General features: G+C 46.5%; 1 protein-coding gene across 32 annotated transcripts in view; it reads left to right on the forward strand.

The window, feature by feature from the left end:
• Positions 1-20,040, forward strand: part of Clasp1 (cytoplasmic linker associated protein 1) — a 221,636-nt gene extending 201,596 nt beyond the window's left edge. For all 32 annotated transcript variants that reach the window (XM_032914877.1, XM_032914887.1, XM_032914879.1 and 29 more), the window contains 3 exons: positions 11,763-11,969; positions 13,815-13,931; positions 17,472-20,040. In XM_032914877.1, coding sequence (XP_032770768.1) covers positions 11,763-11,969; positions 13,815-13,931; positions 17,472-17,558 — 411 coding nt within the window. In that variant the 3' untranslated portion in view covers positions 17,559-20,040. The remainder of the gene's footprint in view (positions 1-11,762; positions 11,970-13,814; positions 13,932-17,471) is intronic.
• Positions 20,041-21,056: the final 1,016 nt, after the last annotated feature.

Here is a 21,056-nt window from a genome sequence, read left to right on the forward strand (position 1 = left end):
ACCTCAATTGTGCAGTTCTCAAGTATGCATTTCATAGATAACAGTATTGAATATGTCAGTGTCAGAAGGTTAGACACATGACAGAAGACGAACTTGCAGTGAGATGGAAGTGAGCTAAGGAGGCTGGAGAGAGACGCCTCTGCAGTTAGAGCACTGGCTGCTGCTCCACAAGGCTCATGGTGGATTCCCAACACCGACATGGCAGCTCACAGCCATCTGTAGCTCCTGTTCCAGGGGATTTGACACCCTCTTCTGACCTCCAACGGCACGGCATATGTGCAGGCAAGATAGCATACACATAGTTTTTTATTATTATTATTACATTTCTACTGAACTAAGCCAAGGTGATAGTTAAACCATCCAGCCAGAGTCTGTCTTTGTAAATTGGGCATCCCACTATTAAAAACCTTTTCAGGGGGCTGGGGATTTAGCTCAGCGGTAGAGCGCTTACCTAGGAAGCGCAAGGCCCTGGGTTCGGTCCCCAGCTCCGAAAAAAAGAACCAAAAAAAAAAAAAAAAACCTTTTCAGTGTACTCTTAAATATAAGTTATAATTTACTGGGCTGGAGAGATGGCTCAGCGGTTAAGAGCACTGACTGCTCTTCCAGAGGTCCTGAGTTCAATTCCCAGCAACCACATGGTGGCTCACAACCCTCTGTAATGGGATCTGATGCCCTCTTGCCTTGTTGTATCTGAAGACAGCAACAGTGTACTCATATAGATAAAATAAATAAATATTTTTTTAAATTACTATTTTTTCTTTGAAAAATGGTTTAGAAAATATGAGGTTCTCTAAAATGGCCCAGGAAAATAGTGAAAAAAAATCTCCTGCTTCAGATAAATTTCTCAGTACTCTGTCAGTGTAGGAGTCTTGTAACCAGAAGGCACCATACTACTATCACAGTGACCCAAGGATGCCAGCAACACACAGTATTCTGAGGTACGGTGTTGGCAGGCCTTCTGCTTTGCCTGTCTGGGCTCACCTTGACTCTATGCCCTTGCAGCCTCCTCCTGCAACCGCTGGCTGTCACGTGGTCAGGAGCAGCTTAGGCACCTGTATATTTAGATTTGGGGTTTGGTTTTCATCTTGAAAATTCTTCAGGTCTTTCTTTCTTGTTTCTTTGTGTGTGTGTGTGTGTGTGTGTGTGCGCGCGCACGTACACACTTATGTATGTGTATGTGTACAAGTGTGCCTTTGAGGGCAAGAAGTCACCCTTGGATGTTCTTCATTTATTGTCCACCCTTTATTTTGAGACAGAAATAGAAAAAATAAATCTACAGATCCCACAGGACTGTCCACCACCTCAGTCCTGGTACTAAAAGTGCCACCACTCCTGGCTTTTTAAGTCTTTTTTTTTTTTTTTTTAAGATTGATTGATTGATTGATTGATTGATTATAAATACACTGTAGCTGTCTTCAGACACACCAGGAGAGGGCATCCGATCTTATTACAGGTGGTTGCGAGCCACCATGTGGTTGCTGGGAATTGAACTCAGGACCTCTGGAAGAGCAGTCAGTGCTTCAGAGCCATCTCTCTAGCCTGGCTTTTTAATTCTCAGTGAGTGTGTGCAGGTATTGCTCATGCTGCTGGATACATGCAGGTGAAGGTCAGAGGGCAACTCAGAAGCCACTTTCTTTTTTAATGCAGATTCTGGAGATTAAACTTAAGTCTTTGTGCAGAGGCCTTAGCAACTGAGCCCTCTCTCTTATTTTAACCCACGTTCTCCTCCCCTGGCCTCAGAGTCTTAGGGAAGATTACTTAGCTGCACATGCAGTTCGTGTGGTGGCTCTACAGTGGTGTCATGTCTCTCTCGTCTTAGTATATTTTCCTGTCCTTACATCTAGTACTGTGACCCAAGACTGGCTTAGAATGGATCCACTTGTTTTGAGGATCCAGTTTCTATGTCTGTCACCCAAAGGCAATGTCTGCTTTCCTGAGTGATCAGCACTTCTAAGTGTGCTTGTTCCTGGGGCCTCTCTTTTTTATTATTATTGTTTTTTAAGACTTATTTTATATATATATGTAAGTACACTGTCACTGTCTCAGACACACCAGAAGAGGGCACTGGATCCAATTACAGACGGTTGTGAGCCACCATGTGGTTGCTAGGAGTTGAACTCAGGACTTCTTCCAGAGCAGTCTTAACCACTGAACCATCTCCTGGGGCCTCTCTTAAGGTGGTGGTTTTAAATTTCACAATGAAACCCAGGCTGGCTCAAACAGAACTGCTCTAAGAGACTGGAACACCAGCCATCTTCCCTGGACTGACTCTGACTTATAGAAACCCAACATTTGAAAACTAAAATACATCTTAAAAGTTACTAGAGGTCCAAAGAAGTCACTCAGAGGACAACCCTCACTGCATGAGGTCCTAAGTAAAGCCAGGGTTTATCACATGCATGTGCTCCCATTGCCCCTATGGCAAGACGTGAAACAGAGACAGCAGAGTCTCTGTAAGTTCGCAAGGCAATGAGACTATCTCACACAACCGCAAAGTGTATGAGAGACCCTGGTGCAAACAAGGTGGGAGACAGGAATGATGCCGGAAAGTTGTTCTCTTGAGCTCCTCATGTTCACTATGACACACGCACATACACAGACATCCAGGTATAGGGGAGAGAGGGAGAGGGACAGAGAGAGAGAAAAGGAGAGAGAGAAAGAGTTAATTTAAGGGGACAGTAATGGAGAGATGGGGTTCAGCAGTTAAAAATACTTGCTGCTCTTAGAGGACTCAGTTTCCTTTCTCAGCATCCATACAACCATGAGTATCTCCAGTTCCAGAAGGTCCAGTGGCCTCCCCTCGCTTTCTGAGGTACTGCATGCATACAGTGCATATATGTGCGTACAGAACAAACATTCATGTACATTAAAAAAAATAGATTTTAAAAAGGCTATTATTGAAAACTGGAAAGGTAGAACTGGTGCCAAGATGGCTGGGTCCTTATCAATAAGCCAAAGTCAGCTATCATATATTCTTTCCAAAAGAGCTGTGAGTGCAAAATGTGTGTCTGACCCATTGAAAACGCTGCCTGGGGGCAGTAACCATCCACAAATGGCAAACTGCAGAGCCTGACAAGAGGCTTTAGACCCCGGCTGAAAGATTTGCTTTTGAAAGTGGTGTTTGTCATCTTAGACATAGTTCTTTCATAGTTCCAGTCTGAGGAAACGAGTCTCTGCCAGGACCTTGCTGTCTGTTTAGTGGATGATGTTGCATTTTCCTACCTGTAGCATTCATGAAGTTTCTGTGTGTTATGTTGGGGTTTATGTTCAGGAAACATCTTAAAGGGCTGAGCCTGATATGGTGGCCTTTGTGATAACTTCATTCATACTACTACTCTTCTCTTACATCTTTAGTCTGTCTGTTAGGGCTGATAGAGAAGCTCTCCTTTGACTAGTAAGTACAGGGTTTTGTTGGCCAAGAGAACTGGTGGCAGGCAGTGCTTCTGAGGCGGTGTGAGGTATGAGAGGATTGGAAACCCAAGTCTCAATAGAGCCTGCTGTTCCTTCCTTCAAGGCAAGGGTCCATTCTCTCATGTACAACCCACATATCCAAGGCTATTTGTGAATGCAGGAATAAAGATGGTGGTTTCTATATATAGTCAGGTGGGCCTTGCCTCCCAAGGGCCAGCCCCAGCTCTGGATATTTTATTTTGTTGGGGGCAGGGGATAGTTTCACATTAGTCAATATTTTATTCTATTTACCCACTTACAGAGTAAAATGTTGGCTAGGCAAAGTGGTTCATACATGCTATCCCAGTTGCCAGGAGTCCGAGGCAGGGGGATCACTTGAACCCCAAAATTCAAGGCCAGCCTAGACAATATAATGAGTCCTTCCTCCTTACAAAATCATATAAGGGGCCAAGGCTCTTCCTACAGAGCCTGACAGCTAAAAGCTGTCCTTTGACCTCCACACACACCATGGCACCATGGCATGTGCCTGCAAGAGAAGATCAGAGGGACAGTAAATAATGTATATATTTCTAAATAAGAAAGGAAAATAGTCATGTTACAGTAATATCACCAAATATTTCTAGTTGCAAACTAGAAATGTTGGTGTCTAGGACGTCAGAATCCATTTTTGTTTTTTGTTTTTTTTCTTTTTTCTTTTTTTAGGAGCTGGGGACCGAACCCAGGGCCTTGCACTTGCTAGGCAAGCGCTCTACCACTGAGCTAAATCCCCAACCCCCAGAATCCATTTTTGGGTGGCATGGCTTTATTTGAGGAAATTGGATTCTTAGCTAAATATTAAATAACTTTTCTCTAGAGGTTTTGTTTTTAAATCTTTTCCAGTTAAATTTTATATTTTATGACTTGAAGCCATCAGAAAAGCAAAAGCAGACCAATGTTGTTTGACAAAAGAAAGGGGAGCTTCTGGTACTGGCTGGCCGGCCTTACCCAGCAGTAGGCTGGCCTTCTCCAGCTATAGGGTTTGATCAGTCCTTTGAACAGATAACTGTGGCAGAGTAAGCTTGTTCCTGAGAGGTTGTCCTCCTTCAGGTGCCAATTAAAATTCCCAGCCGCCCTGTCTCCAGCCTGTGTTCAGGAGTAACCCTCTGCACGTCCAGGCATCAGAGCAACACAGTAACTACAAGTCACTGCATCTCTGTGGACCTTGCTTTTCCCTATCTGGCAGCCCCGGGCTCAAGTAGAGGGTTATCTGTATATCTTCCAGTTCCAGGATAACAGCAGCAGTAATAGCAGTGGCTATTGAGAAACAACCTAGGGGTCGGGAATTTAGCTCAGTAGTAGAGCGCTTGCCTAGGAAGCGCAAGCCCTGGGTTCGGTCTTCAGCTCCAAAAAAAAAAAAAAAGAAGAAGAGGAGGAGGAGGAGGAGGAGGAGGAGGAGGAGGAGGAGGAGGAGGAGGAGGAGAGGAGGAAGAGGAAGAGGAAGAAGAGAAACAACCTAAATCCTCACAGATGCTAAATCTCTAGTTTTCCATGGGCCCCATCTTTGGATGTGACCAGAAGCCCTGTTTCCTTAAGAAATTCTTGCTAAAAAGCAACAGATGAAACAGGTGAAATTGGAAGCCTAGATAGCATCCTTGTGTGGTTCCTAGTTGTCGAAACAGCAGCTGCTAGTTAGCCTCTACTCACTGTTTTATCACTGACCAAGGCCAGGTAGGAGAGGACAGGGCAGCCGTCAAGTCTGTAGAGTGTGAGTTCATTATAGCAGGGGTGCTATAAGTCAGGAGCCAGTGCCCCAGGCTGAACCCACTGCAGGGACTGCTCTAGTGGGCCAAGCCCAGTGTCCTGGCTGTGGATGGTCCTGCCTCTGCACTCCTGCTGCTGCTGTTGAGGGCAGAAGTCTGTACTGGTGAGCTGACCCTCTGAGAGCCATAGCACCTGCCCCTTAGCTAACACCCGGCCTTTAGCTTCACAGCTCTGGAAGGCAGCCGCTTTGGATGGCAGAGGCTTGCCATCTGACGCAGAAGACAGGCTTGCACACTGCTCACAGGCCGTGGCTGGATATGTCTCTGAGGCTTCCTGATGTCTAGGGGTATTCCATGTGTCCTTCCCTGGAGTGCTCCTATTGGTGAGGTGAGGTGGTTATGTCCCCTTTACCTTCTCTGTTGAAGAAAGTATGCTAACCTGAAAGAAAATAGAAGAAAGGTTATTACATTTATTTACTGTGTGTGTCTCAAACATACACAGTAAAGTAAATGTAGTTTAACTGCATTTCATTGACTAGATCCAAGAGGCCATTTAACTTCAGCTGAAGAAGGAAAGAGCCTCTATCTAAATTACTGTAAAAATGACTTGTATCCCTAGGCTGCTGCCTGCTTCAGTCCACTCTGTCTGTGGTTTATATTTTCAGGCCATCGTCAGGCCTGGGCTGGAAGGCGCTGTAATTATTTAGAGATAGACAGTAGACTTAGCAGTGCAGACATGGGCTCAGCTTCTCAATTATTTCAGAGCGCAGCACCTCCAGCCTGTATCTGCCACTCCCCACCCCACCTCCTAGAGCTCCTCCCTCTCCTTACCATTTGCCCCTGCTGTCCCCAGTCTACCCAGTGAGTAAGTCAGTCTGTCGATTAGTGTGCCCGTGCATGCTGCAGTGACTCCATAGAGGTCAGAGGACAGTGTGTAGGATACAGTTCTCTCTACCAAGTGGATCTCAGGGAATGAACTCGGGTCATCAAGCCTGGTCCTGTGCGTCCGGTCGGAGGGGTTTGAAGCCTTTATCTGTACGTGTGCTTTCCTTTTTTCCAGAGAAAAACACTCATCAGGTTGGGATGAGTGGTAAGATTTTATAAACAAATAATTTAACAGTTCTCCATCCAGTCCTTCTATAATTTCTCTGGTGAGAACAACAACCACGGACATGGAAAGAATTTACCTGAGCATCTGCTGACTGAGGAAACAGAGCCAGGCCAGAACAGCCTCCAGAGCCAGAGCTTTCCTCATCTCTCCCCTTCCACTCGGAGTCCCAGCTCCTGCTGTGCCGTTTTGGCACATTACTCGTTTATTATTGTTTGTTGGTGGTGATTATTATTATAGACAAAACTTCTCTGTGTCTCCTTACCTGACCTGGAGTTCCCTGTGTGGAGCAGGGTAGCCTGGAACTCACAGGAATTCGTCTGCCTCCGCCTCCAGAGTACTGGGATTAAAGACGTATGTGACCACACCCTTGCTATTCTAATGGACACCAAGACTCCTCGTTAGCTGTGTCTGTTGAGACCTTTCTGCCACCCAGAAGGTGGCATCAGCATCTCTTTAGCTTCCAAATAATCCAGGAGCTAAGCTTCAGGTGCCTGGGAGGAGCTCTTGGGTTCTAGCCATCATTGGTTTTGGAGACCTGCTACTTTATTTTTTTTCTTTTTTTTTTTTTTTTTTTTTTTTTTTTTGTAACGCATCCAGTTCTGCTGCATCTAAGACAGAGCCAAATCAAACTTGGTGCACTCCAAACACGCAGTCCAAATGTCAAGAACTTCTGTGCCCTAAAATTAAGAAACCTAATCTTTATGCAAACACTCATCAGTATTTTGAGTCACGATCGCATTTCCTTAAAAAGCTGGGTGTGCGGGAGGATCAAGAGACCAAGGCCAGCCTGGACCAAACATCTGTGAAACAGCTACATGTGTCAGTTGCCTTTTCTTTCTTTCTTTTTTCTTTTTTTTCTTTTTTTTTTTTTTTTTTTTTTTGGCTAGACACTTTCATCTTAACAGAGAAGAAAGAGTTTCTGTGTCTCTAACCAGACAGAAGCAAAATCAGAACATGAACATAGATGTAATCTGTCCACTGAGAAGTGAGCTGTAACCCAAATGTCAGCTTGCTCCTGCTGACTCTGTCTCCCTAACTTTTAAAACACCCTCAGCACCAACAGCCTCTGTGTCAGCTGAGAAATTGCCTTCCTTACCTTCTGTTGCCTGTGTTTACTTTTGCTCTCTATTTGCTTACATTATAACCTTGCTTCTTATGTTACAGAGAACATAGGGCAGAACCTAAAGTTTACTTTGATACAGGCAGCTTGCCAAAGCCAGGGTTTGGCATATGGAGGGAAGTCAGAACACTACCTTCCCTGCCAAAACCAGTGTCTGCCTTGGGGAACTTTCTCTCAACCCCAGGGGGAAAGAGAGAACTTCAACTGTTCATCCTCATGTGCAGTCCCTGATGGTTTATGTCCAGTTTCCAAAAGCCCACTGCAGCCCGTTGTGGCTGTTGAAGGGCTTCATGCCTGCACCCTCAGGAATTCCTAGATGTCCCAAGGTCCCACTGTGGAGCTGGGCTCATTTCAGCAGCCCTGAAAGGGTATACCTGCAGCATCTCAGAACATGGCGATTCACTTGACCCTGCAGAGTAGGATGGAGCATGGGAGGTCTTCTTGCTATGAGACACCTGAGGTTGTGACTTCCCTCGGGGCTGACTGGCAGAGAGAGGCTGGGACCTCATTCTGTCTTCAAGTTCATTTATTCTACTCTGCCCCTGGTGAGATCTTCAGTTCTAGTGGCCACACATTAGTGCACTTAGACAGACGAGCCACATGTAAGTTGAGACCACTGTTTCAGGGCTGGTGATATAACTGATGGTCCAGCACTTCTTGAGCGTGTATGAAGCCCCAGGTTCAGTCTCCTGCACCAGCACTGCAGCAACAACAGAGAAAGCACTGGGGCTGCAGAGTCAGTCCCACATAATTCCCTCTCCCGGGTTCCATGGCAGCTGGGCATGGTGCCTTTTTGAAACACAAAACTAGTGTCTTCACAGCAACCTTGCTGCTGGGCCAAGTTGAAAAGATAGGCCGGTTTCCCACCACAGGCCTTGCTGTCTACACATCAGCCCAGCTCTCCCCAGCAAGCTCTTGCACTATAGCCTTAAAGCAATTCTATGGGTAGAGAAGGAAACTAGGGGGTGATAGAAAGAACCTTCCCTCCTTTTCAGACAATTGGTTGCTAGGGATATGATCTGGGACTAATTTTTTTCCAAAGAACTAATTTATTGTGCTTTTGGTAGGTAGCCTAGGATGTGTTTCCTGGGCCTTGTTGTTGTTATAGTGCATGGTTGTGTGTGTGTGCATTTTATAAATGGTGGCATGTGTACCCGTGATGTACTTGTAGTAGAGATCAAAGGACAGCTTTGAGGAGTCAGTTCTTGCCCTCCACTTGGGGGTCCAAAAGATTGAATTCAGGTCATAACTCTTAGAAGTAGGCTGTTTTAACCATCGGAGCCATCTCACCTGTCCACTCCTCAGGGTTTTCATGCCTTAACTTCATCAAGCGAAGGTTAGTTGTGTCTTGCATCCTCCTCATGCTCTGGGCTAGTACCTCCATTGAAAATGTAAACACAGTCAGTGGTGAATGTACCTGAGGTGACTTGTATGCTATTAGAAGAAACCGTGTATATTATAGAAAGATGAGTATGGCAAACATACTGCTGTATGTACACTGAACTTTGTACCTAGCCTGGAACAAGAGGCTGACTTAGCCCTGTATCAGTGCCAGATTCCCGGGGGCTGGGGGATCCCAGTTGTCTTGGTTAGAAATAATTCTTCATGAAAATGTCACTAGGATCAAAAGCACACTCTAGTGTGGCATAGAATGGTCAAGGAGGGGCAGGACACTCATGTGAGTGATGGTGCATGCCCTAGACCAACTAGGATGTCTGGGGTGTGGGCAGGAGCAGTGGTGATCCGTGCAGTGATAATAACAGTGTTAGCACTGTGCACAGCTCCCCAAGCCATGGCTTCTGCTCGGGTGTGGCACTCTGTCCACTCCCTCTAGGGACTACCACTTCTCTGATCTTACAAGACATTCGAGGTAATTTTTATCAGTGTCTCCTTGCCAGGAACATTAATGTTGATGGCAACTTTCTGAGGTAAAGAAAATAAAATTCCCATAACAAGACGACTATGATATAAGGGGTGTAAACCATTTTATGCGTTTGCTACCAAGAGTGTGTGTGTGCGTGCGTGCGTGTGTGTGTGTGTGTGTGTGTGTGTGTGTGTGTGTGTGTGTGTGTAGCTTCAGGTGTTGCTCCTCAGATGCATCCACCTTTTCCTTTGAGACAAGGACTCACTGGGATAAAGACCTGAACTGGCAGTTCAGTGAGGCTTGTCTCTGCCAAAAGCCCCAGCGAACGATCCTCTTGTTCCAGAGTCCCAGCTGTGAGATTGCAAATGTGTGTGCTTTTTCACATGAATCAAACTCAGATCTTCATGCTTTTGCCACACTCACTTTACCATAAAGTGAGCTGTTCCCCGTCCCCACCTGAGCCTTTTAGAGTGATGGATGGGCATTGCATAGTAGGTATGAGTAGCTGACTTTCTTGAGGAACTTCAAGATGAAAATCCCACTGCTAGCATGGCCACTCCTGAATATATTAAATGAGGTGGCCATAGCTGTGACCATGGTAGCTTAAAGAGACTTCCCTTGACAACTCCATGGAGTAGAACCAACCAGCTATGCTCCTTAACGGAGCACTGTTTGCAGAGAAGACAGGATCTAGCCACTAATGGGGAGGCAAGAGGTTGGACCCTGACCCTTCTTCAGAGAGGATTGTGGAAATCATGTAGTAGGCAATATCTAAATCAAGGCCCCAAAGTGACTCAAACTTTTATCTTTGTGTGTGGCCTCAGAGCTCAAATCTGGCCTGCCTCACTCACACACACACACATACACACACACACACACACACACACACACACACACACATACACACACACACACACCCCACCCCACCACCCCCACCTGTAAGGATATGTGCCAGCAAGATGCCTCTAGGCAAAAGAACTGAGCTGAAAAGAAAGGCAGCCAGACAGACTGGAGAGATGCTTAGCAGCTAAGAGCATTTAGTTTTTTTTAAAATATATTATAAGGCTATAGATTTCTCTTTATAATATAGGTTCTCTATGATAAAGGTGGAGCACACCTTTAATACCAGCACTTGAGAGATAGACAGGCAGATCTGTGTGACAGGCTACATAGACTATCTCAAAAATAAGCAAACAAACAGTTGTCAGGATACTTCAGTACCTCTGAACTTCATATACATACCATAGCATGCCTATGCTTCTCCCAACAACAAAATATGTGTATACATTTCTATTTTACTATATACATTTTATCATATTTATAGTATATATAAACATTTTTATGGCAAGGATAAGGATGATCGAAGTTAGATTGTGGGTTTCTCTTTGTAAAGATTGAAAGGTTAGCTGTAGAAAGGAGGGTGCAGGTCATGTGCAGTTCAGGGTTGACCGGGGAAGAGCAATCTGTGTCATTGCCTTCTCCTGCTGTGACATGTCCCCACTTTACAGATGAGGAAGTAGAATGCTAATACCATGTGCTTTGCAGTTCTCCCCAGCACAGCTGTGGCATTCCTCCCTCCTCCCTCCCACTCCCCGTTTCCCCCTCCTCCCTAGCTTAGCTTCCCTCTTCATGAGGAGAGGGACTTCTGTACCTTGAAATCATAGCTGTCCCTTTCAGCCATGTGGCCGTCATTGTATGCACTCCTAAGAAGTGCAGGGAGGGAGCTCGGTTTTTGACTGACTGTGTGCAGATACCCCCAGCACTCGGGAGGGACAGGCGGGAAGGCAGGAAGCACTGTTTGCAGAGAAGGCAAGACCTAGCCACTAGATCAGGGTCGGAAGCTCAAGGTCCTTCTCAGCTACACAGTGAGTTAAAGCCCAATTCGGAAGACACAAAGACTTTTTCTCAAATATATGGATAAGTAAAATTAACCAGTTAATTAAAAATTAAAAATACAAGATACAGGGCGTCAAAGGCCCAGATGCCTGGACAAGCAACTTCCCACAAGAGACTGCCCTGGAGGGCAGGCACATCCAAAGCTTTCCCTCCTTCTCATGGAGGCAGCCCCTCCCATGGGACATCACTCTAGAAGACACTGATTTTTCTCTGGCTTTGTGTCACAGGGCCCCAAGGCCCTTGGAACGTATTTACTTTCGGGTCCTAATCTTTCATGGCAGAAATTCTCTACTGTGGTAATAGCCACCTGAGTGGTCCCCCTATAAGACAGCACCCCTGGGGAAGGCTGTGTTGCTGGGGAGATCTGAAGGTGGTGGGTGCAGCTGTGCACCTGTAAGTACAGGCACAACTGCAGCTGTTGCTGCGTAGTGGGGAACACATTTGGAGATCAGACCCACACTACCTCATCCACACTGCAACCCAGGCTGCTCTTCATTTTTCTTACAGTGCTGGAGGAAGTGCGTCATTCTATTTATCTTCTGGAGCGGGACAGGAGTGGCGTTTGGTCTTTTTCAAAACTCTTGAAGCATGTAGCACTCACTCTGTGCTCCTGTGTTTCAGGTGGTGAGAGCGGCTGAGGAAGCTGCGTCCACACTAGCCAGCTCAATCCACCCGGAGCAGTGCATCAAAGTGCTGTGTCCAATCATCCAGACAGCAGACTACCCCATCAACCTGGCTGCCATCAAGATGCAGACAAAAGTGGTGGAGAGGATCACCAAGGAGTCCTTGCTGCAGCTCCTTGTCGACATCATCCCCGGCCTGCTGCAGGTATGCAGGCCACTCAGGGCGAAGTGGGGACAGAGCAAAAGCCACACTCGATGGCACTCTCCTTGGAACCTATATCGTTTTTATTTAAAAGGTAGTTTGTTAGCTTCTTGGTTTTCATTTGGTTTTGTTTGAGACAGGCTTTCTCTGTGTTCCTGACTATTCTGGAACTTACTACATAGACCAGGCTGGCCTCAAACTCAGAGACCCACCTGCTCTCCTGAGTGCTGGGATCAAAGGTGTGAGCTACCACTGCAGGCTTGCTAGCATGTTGTGGCCTTTTTATATGTAGGTAATATTTCATATTGCCTTCTCTTCTTCCTCTCCTGAGGATCCCCTTCCACTTCCTCTTCTACTTTCATGTCTTTTTTTTTTTTTTTTTTTAATTTACTTTTTGCTAGCTTGTTTGTTTTTAAAAGCCCGGCTTTTGGAATGTTTTCTAGCTGGTGCTTGTTTTAATGTATTGAACTTTATCAAAGCCTGTTTAGTCATAGTCCATCTGTGTCCTTTGTTAGTAAGGCAGATGCTCTCAAGAATATACAACCCTAGTCACTGCACTAGAAATCCATTTATATTTGACAACCTGGTGAGTTTCAGAAGGTTGCTTACAGAAGTGTGGGTGAGGGGATATTTACAGGAAGATGAGCACCTTTCTAGTGACTGCACCACTGAAGAAAATGCCTCTTTCCCAACAACTGCCTGTAGATACTTGGATGAGGGGTCAGCAGCCTCAAGGTCCCTTCTCTTGCCCTGTGACAGGATATTGACCACCCATTCTTGTACACTTACTACATCTTCTTAGCTTACTTGCTCCTGTCTGCAGCAGAGGCTAACCAGTAGCCCAGACCAGAAAGAGTGAGTCCTCTGGCAGTGAGTATAAACACATGTCGTTCATTGCTTCCACAAATGCTTGTGGCATCCTGTGGATGCCCTGTGCCAAGGGAGCTAATGCAGGGTACCTCCATCATTTGCCCTCCCATGTCTGTGCTTACTGGAGCTCTTCTACACAAGAGGCAGTGAGCTGGGCAGATTGGAGGGCCAGCCCTTCTGCTTCAGATGCTTCCCAGTTTGTTATGAGACACAGTAGGGCCACCTAGAAGCTGCAGTCAACAGTGAGTGCCCTGTGCTTTGTCACATAGAGAGAGGCCACCGGTGAAGAAAGGTAGAAAAACTCGCTTCCCATTTCATGCATGCGGCTGTTTGTTGTTTGCCAGCATTTGTTTGAACTTCTCATTAAAGACTAGATTATCCCACACAAAGGGAAAGACAAATAGGTCACAGTTCCCAGAGCTCTGTGTGTGTGTGTGTGTGTGTGTGTGTGTGTGTGTGTGTGTGTGTGTGTGTGTGTGTACACCACATGTGCATGCTTGTTGGTCAGAGAGCAACTCCATTTCTCCCTTACACCTTGTGAGTCCTGGGTGTTACTTCCGGGTGGTCAAGCTTGATGTCCATGTCTTTGCCTACTGAACCATCTCCCCAGCCTTCTCTTTGCTTTCAAGCATTTCTTCTCAGGCAGTTTGCTCCACCACCAGGAGGAATCTGGACGAGGCTCCCCAGGGATTTTCTCTTCCCAGTCCTTCTCCCTTTTGCCACCTTTGGTGTCAGCACCTGTGACAAAGAGCCCCCTGGCACCCATGCCCTCCTGCCCCTGCACAACGTTCATGCAGCTGGTTACTTTTGACCCTCCAGGGCAAGAGCTCTCTGGATCACTCTCAGAGCTGAGATCTGTGGTTGTTACTGCCAAGTCCAGGGTTGTGCTCCAAGGGCATCTGTGGAAGCTCTGAAGCACTGGCTGGGAGGCATAGCTTTGATCTGACTTCCTCTCCATGTTCCCCCTTGACTCTCTAGGGTTACGACAACACTGAGAGCAGTGTACGGAAAGCCAGCGTGTTTTGCTTAGTGGCAATCTATTCCGTAATCGGAGAAGATCTGAAACCTCACCTCGCACAGCTCACAGGGAGCAAGGTATGTATAGTATTACCTGCTGTTGCCTGTACCTGAGCTGCCAGCTCCTTGTTAGCCCTTGGTGGCAGCTCTCTTCACTGGGTGTGTTTAACTATCTGACTTTGCAAAAGGCATTTTCCCTAAGGTGAAAATGGCTTGTTCTGCAGTAAAAGCAGGGGGAGGCGGTGCTGATGACACACTACAGACTATTCTGTCTTTGAAAAGACAACCTGACTTCCAGTACATTTACTAAAGGAGAAAAACCTGGGTCAAAAGCCAGGTTTCCCCACCCTCATGCCCCACAGAATTACTAAAGAAATTGACCTGAGGGTGGGCAAGTTGATTCAATGGGTAAAATGCCAGCCATGAAGCCTGATAGCCTGGGTTCCGTCCATAAAGGCGGAAGGAGAGATCTGACCTCCACATGCCTTCTGTGGAGTGTACATATGCACGCGCGCGCGCGCGCGCGCGCGCGCACACACACACACACACACACACACACACACACACACACACACACACTAATAAAGATTGCCTCATCCCTGAACAAATTTCTGAGTTGTAGCTGAGGACCTTGTGAACATCTGGATTTCACTGGACCTGCTGCACCCCAGGCACTGCGTCATACACTTGGCATGCTGTGTAGGGACACAGGGGCACATAACCCTGCTCTTTGTTAGAGGAATTTCCCAGTGAGCATATTTAACACAGCTGGGGAACACCATAGCCAGAGCCTCACTTCCTCAAAATTCAGGAACCTCTACACCCAGCCCCAAGACAGGATTCCTAAGGGGCAACAATGGTCATTTCCCTCCAGCCGGCTAGGGTGCACACTGACTACTACGAGTGTACTGTCCCCTGTCTGAGAAGAAGTTGTAGGCCAGTGCTTCCTTTCAGTTCAGCTACCACTTTGACGCTACTGAAGTGCATCATAGCCAGGGTGATGCTGGCCTCTTCCCCATCAACCCTGGGTCAGCTGCTTCAAAGCTCATTTGTGTGATGTCAGAAGTTTGATAGCCAGCCACTCAACCACCATCTAGATGTCAGTAGCTCTCCCCTCAGTTGTAAGCTCACTATTCTTAATGGCTCTACACATGGTCAGATGTCCCCAAAGACAAAACCGTCCAGTCAGAACCTCTAGTCCAGAGGAGATACTCTGTGAAAACAGATGGAGAGAAGCAACAGAAGTGAGTGGGGATACAGTAGGATAGAGTTAGGGAGTGATTGTTAGCGTTCACAAAGCTCTGCGTTCCACACCACACACCCTCTCCCCTCCCCCAGCACTGCACAAACTAACTGGGTTTGGTGGTTTTTGCCTATAACCTCAGTTCTTGGGAGGTGAGGGCAGAAGGATCACAAGTTAAAGATCATCTTCAACTACATGGGGAGTTAAAGGCTAGCCTAAGTTATATAAGAAGATGGATGGATGGGTAGATGAGTGGGTGGATGAGTGGGTGGATAAATGGATGGGTGGAATTAAAAGCTAGCTTGAGCTACGTAAGATTCTAGATTGATTGATTAATAGATGGATTGATTTGCCTTACCTGAAAATAGGTCAGTTTGTTTGATTGATTAATTGAGTGATTGATTGATTGATTAGCCTTACCTGACTCAGTCTTCATGTTCTCGCACTTCTCTCCTGCCAGGACTCTGATCAGATACTTTTTTGTCTTTTTTGTTTGTTGAAGACAGGGCTTTTCTATATAACACTGTCTGTCCTAAAACTCACTCTATAGACCGCACTAGCCTCAAACTCCAATCCCACTGCCTCTGCCTCCCAGGTGTTGGGATTAAAGGTGTGCAACAATACACCTGGCTCCATTTGTTTTCTTAACTATTAATGAAAAAAAGGTAGTGGTATTCACACAGTGTCTGTGAGACCAAGAGCCGTCCTTTTCTCTCCCTTAGCCTCCACAGGGATTCAGAGGTGGCTTGGCTACCCTGAGCTCCATCAAGGCACTGTTTATAAAGGAGGTCAGACTTACACATGAATTAATCTAGAAATACTGCCCAGCCTTTTCTGACCTATGTTTTACACGTCTCTTCCCTCATGTAGGTTAGATTCTTGCTCTGTTAATTGTGCCTTGGTTCTCACAATTTTTAATTTCAAGGAATAAATTTGTCTTATTGTTGTTTCCTGGGACCTTTGGGTCCCTTTCCAGAAACCATTTACACACCCACTGTCATGAAACTTGTTCAGCGTTCGTTGGAGAGATTTAGATTTTAAACTCTTAGATCTCTTAGATTCGGACTTGTGATTCACACGGGTTGTTTCTATTCTCCTTCCCATCCTGTCTCTCCGTGCCGTGCTCACACCCCAAGCAGCAATGCTTCTGCCTCACTGTCATGCATAAGTATTCTCCCTGACGTGTCAGCTGCAGGAACCACACGAGAGGGGAGAGGGGAGTCTTTCTGAGACTGCCTTAATTCCCTTAGCATGATTACCTCCACTTGCACCCGTATTCCTGCAAACAACACAACTCTGTTAATGCTTTATGGCTGAAAACAAACCCATTGCGTATGTGAACCACACTGTCTGTATGAGTCCCCTGCTACCAGATACCCAGCTGGCTCCACTGGGGTGACGTTTTTGCCTGTGGTGTTAGGTAAGGTTAAACTTTATTCTGTTGCAGATAGCTGTCTGTCCATCTGCATCAGTGGCTGTAAAGACAATCCCCTTTCCCTCACAGTCTTGACACCATTTGTCAAAACCCCTGAGCATCTGTGGATAGGTTTCCTTCTGCAGTTCTGTTCCATTCCACCAACAATCATCTACATAACTCTTCATGTGGTTGGCTTTGATTTTCTTTGTGTTGATTTGTAGGTTTTGCTGGGAAGTTGTGTGTGTGTGTGTGTGTGTGTCTGTCTGTCTGTCTGTCTGTCTGTCTGTCTGTGGGGAGAGAAATACATGTGACCTGGCACATTTGTGGAAGTCACAGGATATGTTCAGTTGGTTCTCTCCTATCATATGGGTCCTAAGAATCAACCTCAGATCAGAAGGCTCAGGAAAAGTGCTTTAATCCACTGAGCCATCTCAACCCCCAAAGTTCTGGGATTTTCGAGATAAGCTTTACATACATACATACATACATACATACATACATACATACATACATACATACATTTAGCTAGTTAAATTTTGCCTTTTTTGCAGTGCTGGGGAAAATCAAAACCAAGGCCGTGCTAGGCTTTGTGGGGTCAACCATGATAACCTTGGGTGTGGCTGGCATCAGTAGATGTCTGTAGGAGGGAACCTGGGGGAAGGAGCAGCTACAGCACAGGTGTGGAGGTCGTCTGGGTCTTTATCCCTGTGTCATGTTGGTTCTGCCCCTGTGTGCCTTCCTCAGCAGGCCCTGCAGCCCATCCTTCATACCACTTGAAGTTCTCACTGTGTGCCTGGCCTCCTCGTCTCGTCAACAGCACACCGCTGGTGTTTGCTGGATGAATCCCAGCCAGAGCTTCTGGGTGCAACTGGTTTCTGGCAGTCAGTGGATTGCTGGCCTCTCTTCTGCTTCTTGCTGGCTTCCCCTGTTCACTTGTCTCTGTCTCCTCTCTCTGCAGATGAAGCTGCTGAACTTATATATAAAGAGGGCCCAGACTACCAACAGCAACAGCAGCTCCTCCTCTGACGTGTCCACACACAGCTAGTGGCCGTGCCAGTCTGTGCAGAACACACATTGGTGGTGCCTCTGAGACGCTCCATCAGCTGCCTAGTCCACCCAAGGAGGCCACACATAATTTATTACAATCAGTATTTTGGTCCCTTCCAGCTTTTGTGTAGAACTTTGCTGGTATTGAATGTAACGGAAGCAAGGCCTGTTATGCAGTCTCCCTAGAAACAAGAGGACTGAGAAATGAAGAGCCATATGTGCACGTGTCTTGCACCACCTGCTGACATCACCAAACCATGGCGGGCACAGCTCTTAGAGACCAGAGCTCTCTAGCCAGTGCTTGGTGCACAGACTTGGGGGTGGTTTGGGGTATTGCTGTGTGTTCTTTATGCTTATGTTCTTAGAGTGTGGTCAGATGGGACAAGACCCCCTCCTGTTTTCCATCTGACATGGAGAAAGGTCGTGTGTGTGTTTAGGTTGTATCTTAGAGACTCTGTCAAAGTGGAACTGCAGTCTGGGCAAGAAAAGGACAACAACCTGGAACTGGCCTCTCAACAAGCGTGAGGGGTTGGTTTCTTGTGCAGAGGGAGCCGACTTCCCTGCCTTGGGAATAGAATCAGTAATGCCACCAGAGTTCTCACGGTTGCATTAAAGAAAAGATGGCTGTAAAGCACCAAAGTTGGAACCAGACTTGTTCAGTGCCCAGGGAAGTGCTGGCCACACCTCTTGAAGCAACTATGGGAGACTCTGGCTAAATAGATTTTAAATAAAATCCCTAAGCCAAATGACAGTTCTTTATGCAATCATGCAAACTTTCCTAGGCTGGCCTTGGATTTGGTATCCTCCTGCCTCAGCCACTTAAGTGCTGGCATTATAGATATGGGCCACATTCCCAGAAAAAGCCTGTTTGTAGCATTAATTTTTGCAAAGCATGTGCTCTTCTAGTGCAGAGCCCACTGTAACTACCAGAGCTGAAAGCAGAGGTTGGGCCGGTGAGTTCTCCCTCCAGCACTCTGTTTCTCTGACCCTCCAAATGACAGAGTCGGGCATGGTGGCTCATGCCTTTAATCCCAGCACTCAACAGGCAGAGGCAGGCGGATCTCTGTGAGTTTGAGGACAGCCAGGGCTACCTAGTAAGACCCTGTCTGGAAAAACAATCAAAATAAGAGATAGGGAGGTTGGGAAAGACCCATGGGAAGGAAATAGACACTGAAAATGAAGGCCCCTAATGTGTGCATGTGTGCGTGTGTGCGTGTGTGTGTGTGTGTGTGTGTGTGTGTGTGTGTGTGTGTGTGTGTGTGACATCTAACTGTCCCACTCTGCTGTTCGGAGAACTCGGGTGCATTTTAAGGGATTTGCTATTATTGACTGACTGTATTGACTGACTGACTTGGGCTCAGAACATAGCAGGACCAGACCTTACTTTCAGTTAAAAAAAACAAAAAAATCCTGTCTCTTAAGAGTTCATTGATGAGAATCCTTCTCACCCTCCACTAGGATCCCTCAGTGTTTTAGCCACCGCCTTTTAGACAGGTGCAACCAGGCCAGGTTACGTAGGTGAACTCCCATGCCTGTGCAGTTAGAAAGGCCCTGCTCTGGCATTCTCTGCCCCACTGTAACTGGACAGTTCCAGAACGTTGCCTAAAATCCTCACAGTACACACAAAGGGCTAGCCCGGAATATCACGTGCCCTCCTTCAGTCTGAGTAGAGAGAACACAATCATTTCCGTCTCCTGGGCTCCACCTGAAAACTGCTGCCTGAAATGTTGAGGAGACTCGCATGCCGCTGCCACCTCATGGAGGGCAACTGCGCCCACTGCCGCTCTCTGAACCCTGACAGCTACAGCTGCCTTGCCTTGCCTCCACCTCCCCGAAGGACTCTGTTCAAAGCACCTAGACCCTGAAGGACTCTTCACAGCACCCAGTTGTGTTTGGCTCCCCATCTATCTGACTATCCAGGGCCTTGAAACCCCCTACCCTGGGGAACCGCTCACTGACTTCCTGCTTCCTGGCAAGCTGCCCCTCCCTCTGCTGGACAGGCGCTTTCCAGGTGCACTCATGTGCTGTGCGGACCTGGTGCCCACAGATGGCCTGGGCTAGCCTTATCTATGGCTCACAACTAGCTTTTCAACACCTGTGCAGGTAATCAGCAGGTTTGTCTCCTACATCTTCTGTTCCTTTCTCTGCCACCCTTATGGAAACTCACACTTTAAAGGACAGCAAATTAGAACTTTATAGACCCCCCCAACCAGGACACTGCTAACAACGTTCGGAAGAGAGAAATGCTCTGAAAACAATCAACCACCAAGATAGTTCACACGCATGGTCCCTGCGCCCCCAGATTGGGTGTTGTTTGTTTTGGGTTTTTTTGGGGCTTTTTCATGTTACATCCATATCTGTATTTATATCTTATTTGTTTCACCTCCAAGTGTATCATGGCAAATGTACAGATTTTTTTGTTGTTGTTGTTAATAATGTGCTAGGATTTGCTAAAAAAGAAAATTAAAAAAAAAAAAAAAGCCGACCTTTAGAGTTTTTCCTAGAATGTGAGACAATGCAGTTTTGTGTGTATGGTGCTATGAGAACCCTCAGATTCCCTGCATGGTCTTGTCAGATGGTCACTGTCCTGCTGTCTTTACAGAGACACAGCACACCTTTTTGTGTTTCTAAAGGGTCAAACCTGAGAGTAGCAAGTGGCCCAGCCAGTAATGACACTTGCTTTCCAGTCCTGACACCCTCAGTTTGATCCCCAGAACCTACACACAGATAGAACTGATTCCACTGAGTCATCTCCACCCTGCATGTGCGTGCTATGGTATCACAGTATCCCCTCCCCATATATATACACATTAATTAAACAAGAAAAAGGCCAGACACACCCTAATCTGGGAGGTTTTCTCTCTGTGTGAGTTTATGTCCATCTTGAGCCATTAAGTCCAGGAGAAAGTAAGGGCTCTGTGTCAAAAAAAAAAGACCTGGCATGATAGTGCACACCTTTAATTCAAGCACTTGGGGGAGACATGGGGGACGGGGGAAGATGGATCTCTGAGCTCAAGACCAACCAGCTTGGTCTACATAGTGAGTTCTATGTAAGCTAGCCAAAGCTTCATAAACCAGACCTGTCTCCATATATACATACGTATGTATGTATGTATATAACCAATGTCAGGATGGCCAGAACTACATAGACCCTGTCTCGAAAAAAAGAGATCCAACTATCCAGCAAACGCCCCTCCGTCAGGTAGCTCCTGTGAACTCCAATCATTCAGAACAGCTGCGTGAGAAAGTACCCTGCTTATCTGAACCCTGTTTTCTCAGCCAGGCAACAAGAACACTTTTCTAGAAGAGAATCGGGGCCGGAGGTTAAGAGCACTGACTGCTCTTCCAGAGATCCTGAGTTGAATTCCCAGCAACCACCTGGTGGCTCACAACCATCTGTAATAAGATCTGATGCCCTCTTCTGGGGTGTCTGAAGACAGCTACAGTGTATTCATATATAATAAATAAATCTTTAAAAAGAAAGAGGAAGCAGAGA

This window comes from Rattus rattus, chromosome 10, assembly GCF_011064425.1.
Source record: "Rattus rattus isolate New Zealand chromosome 10, Rrattus_CSIRO_v1, whole genome shotgun sequence".
Lineage (NCBI taxonomy): Eukaryota > Metazoa > Chordata > Mammalia > Rodentia > Muridae > Rattus > Rattus rattus.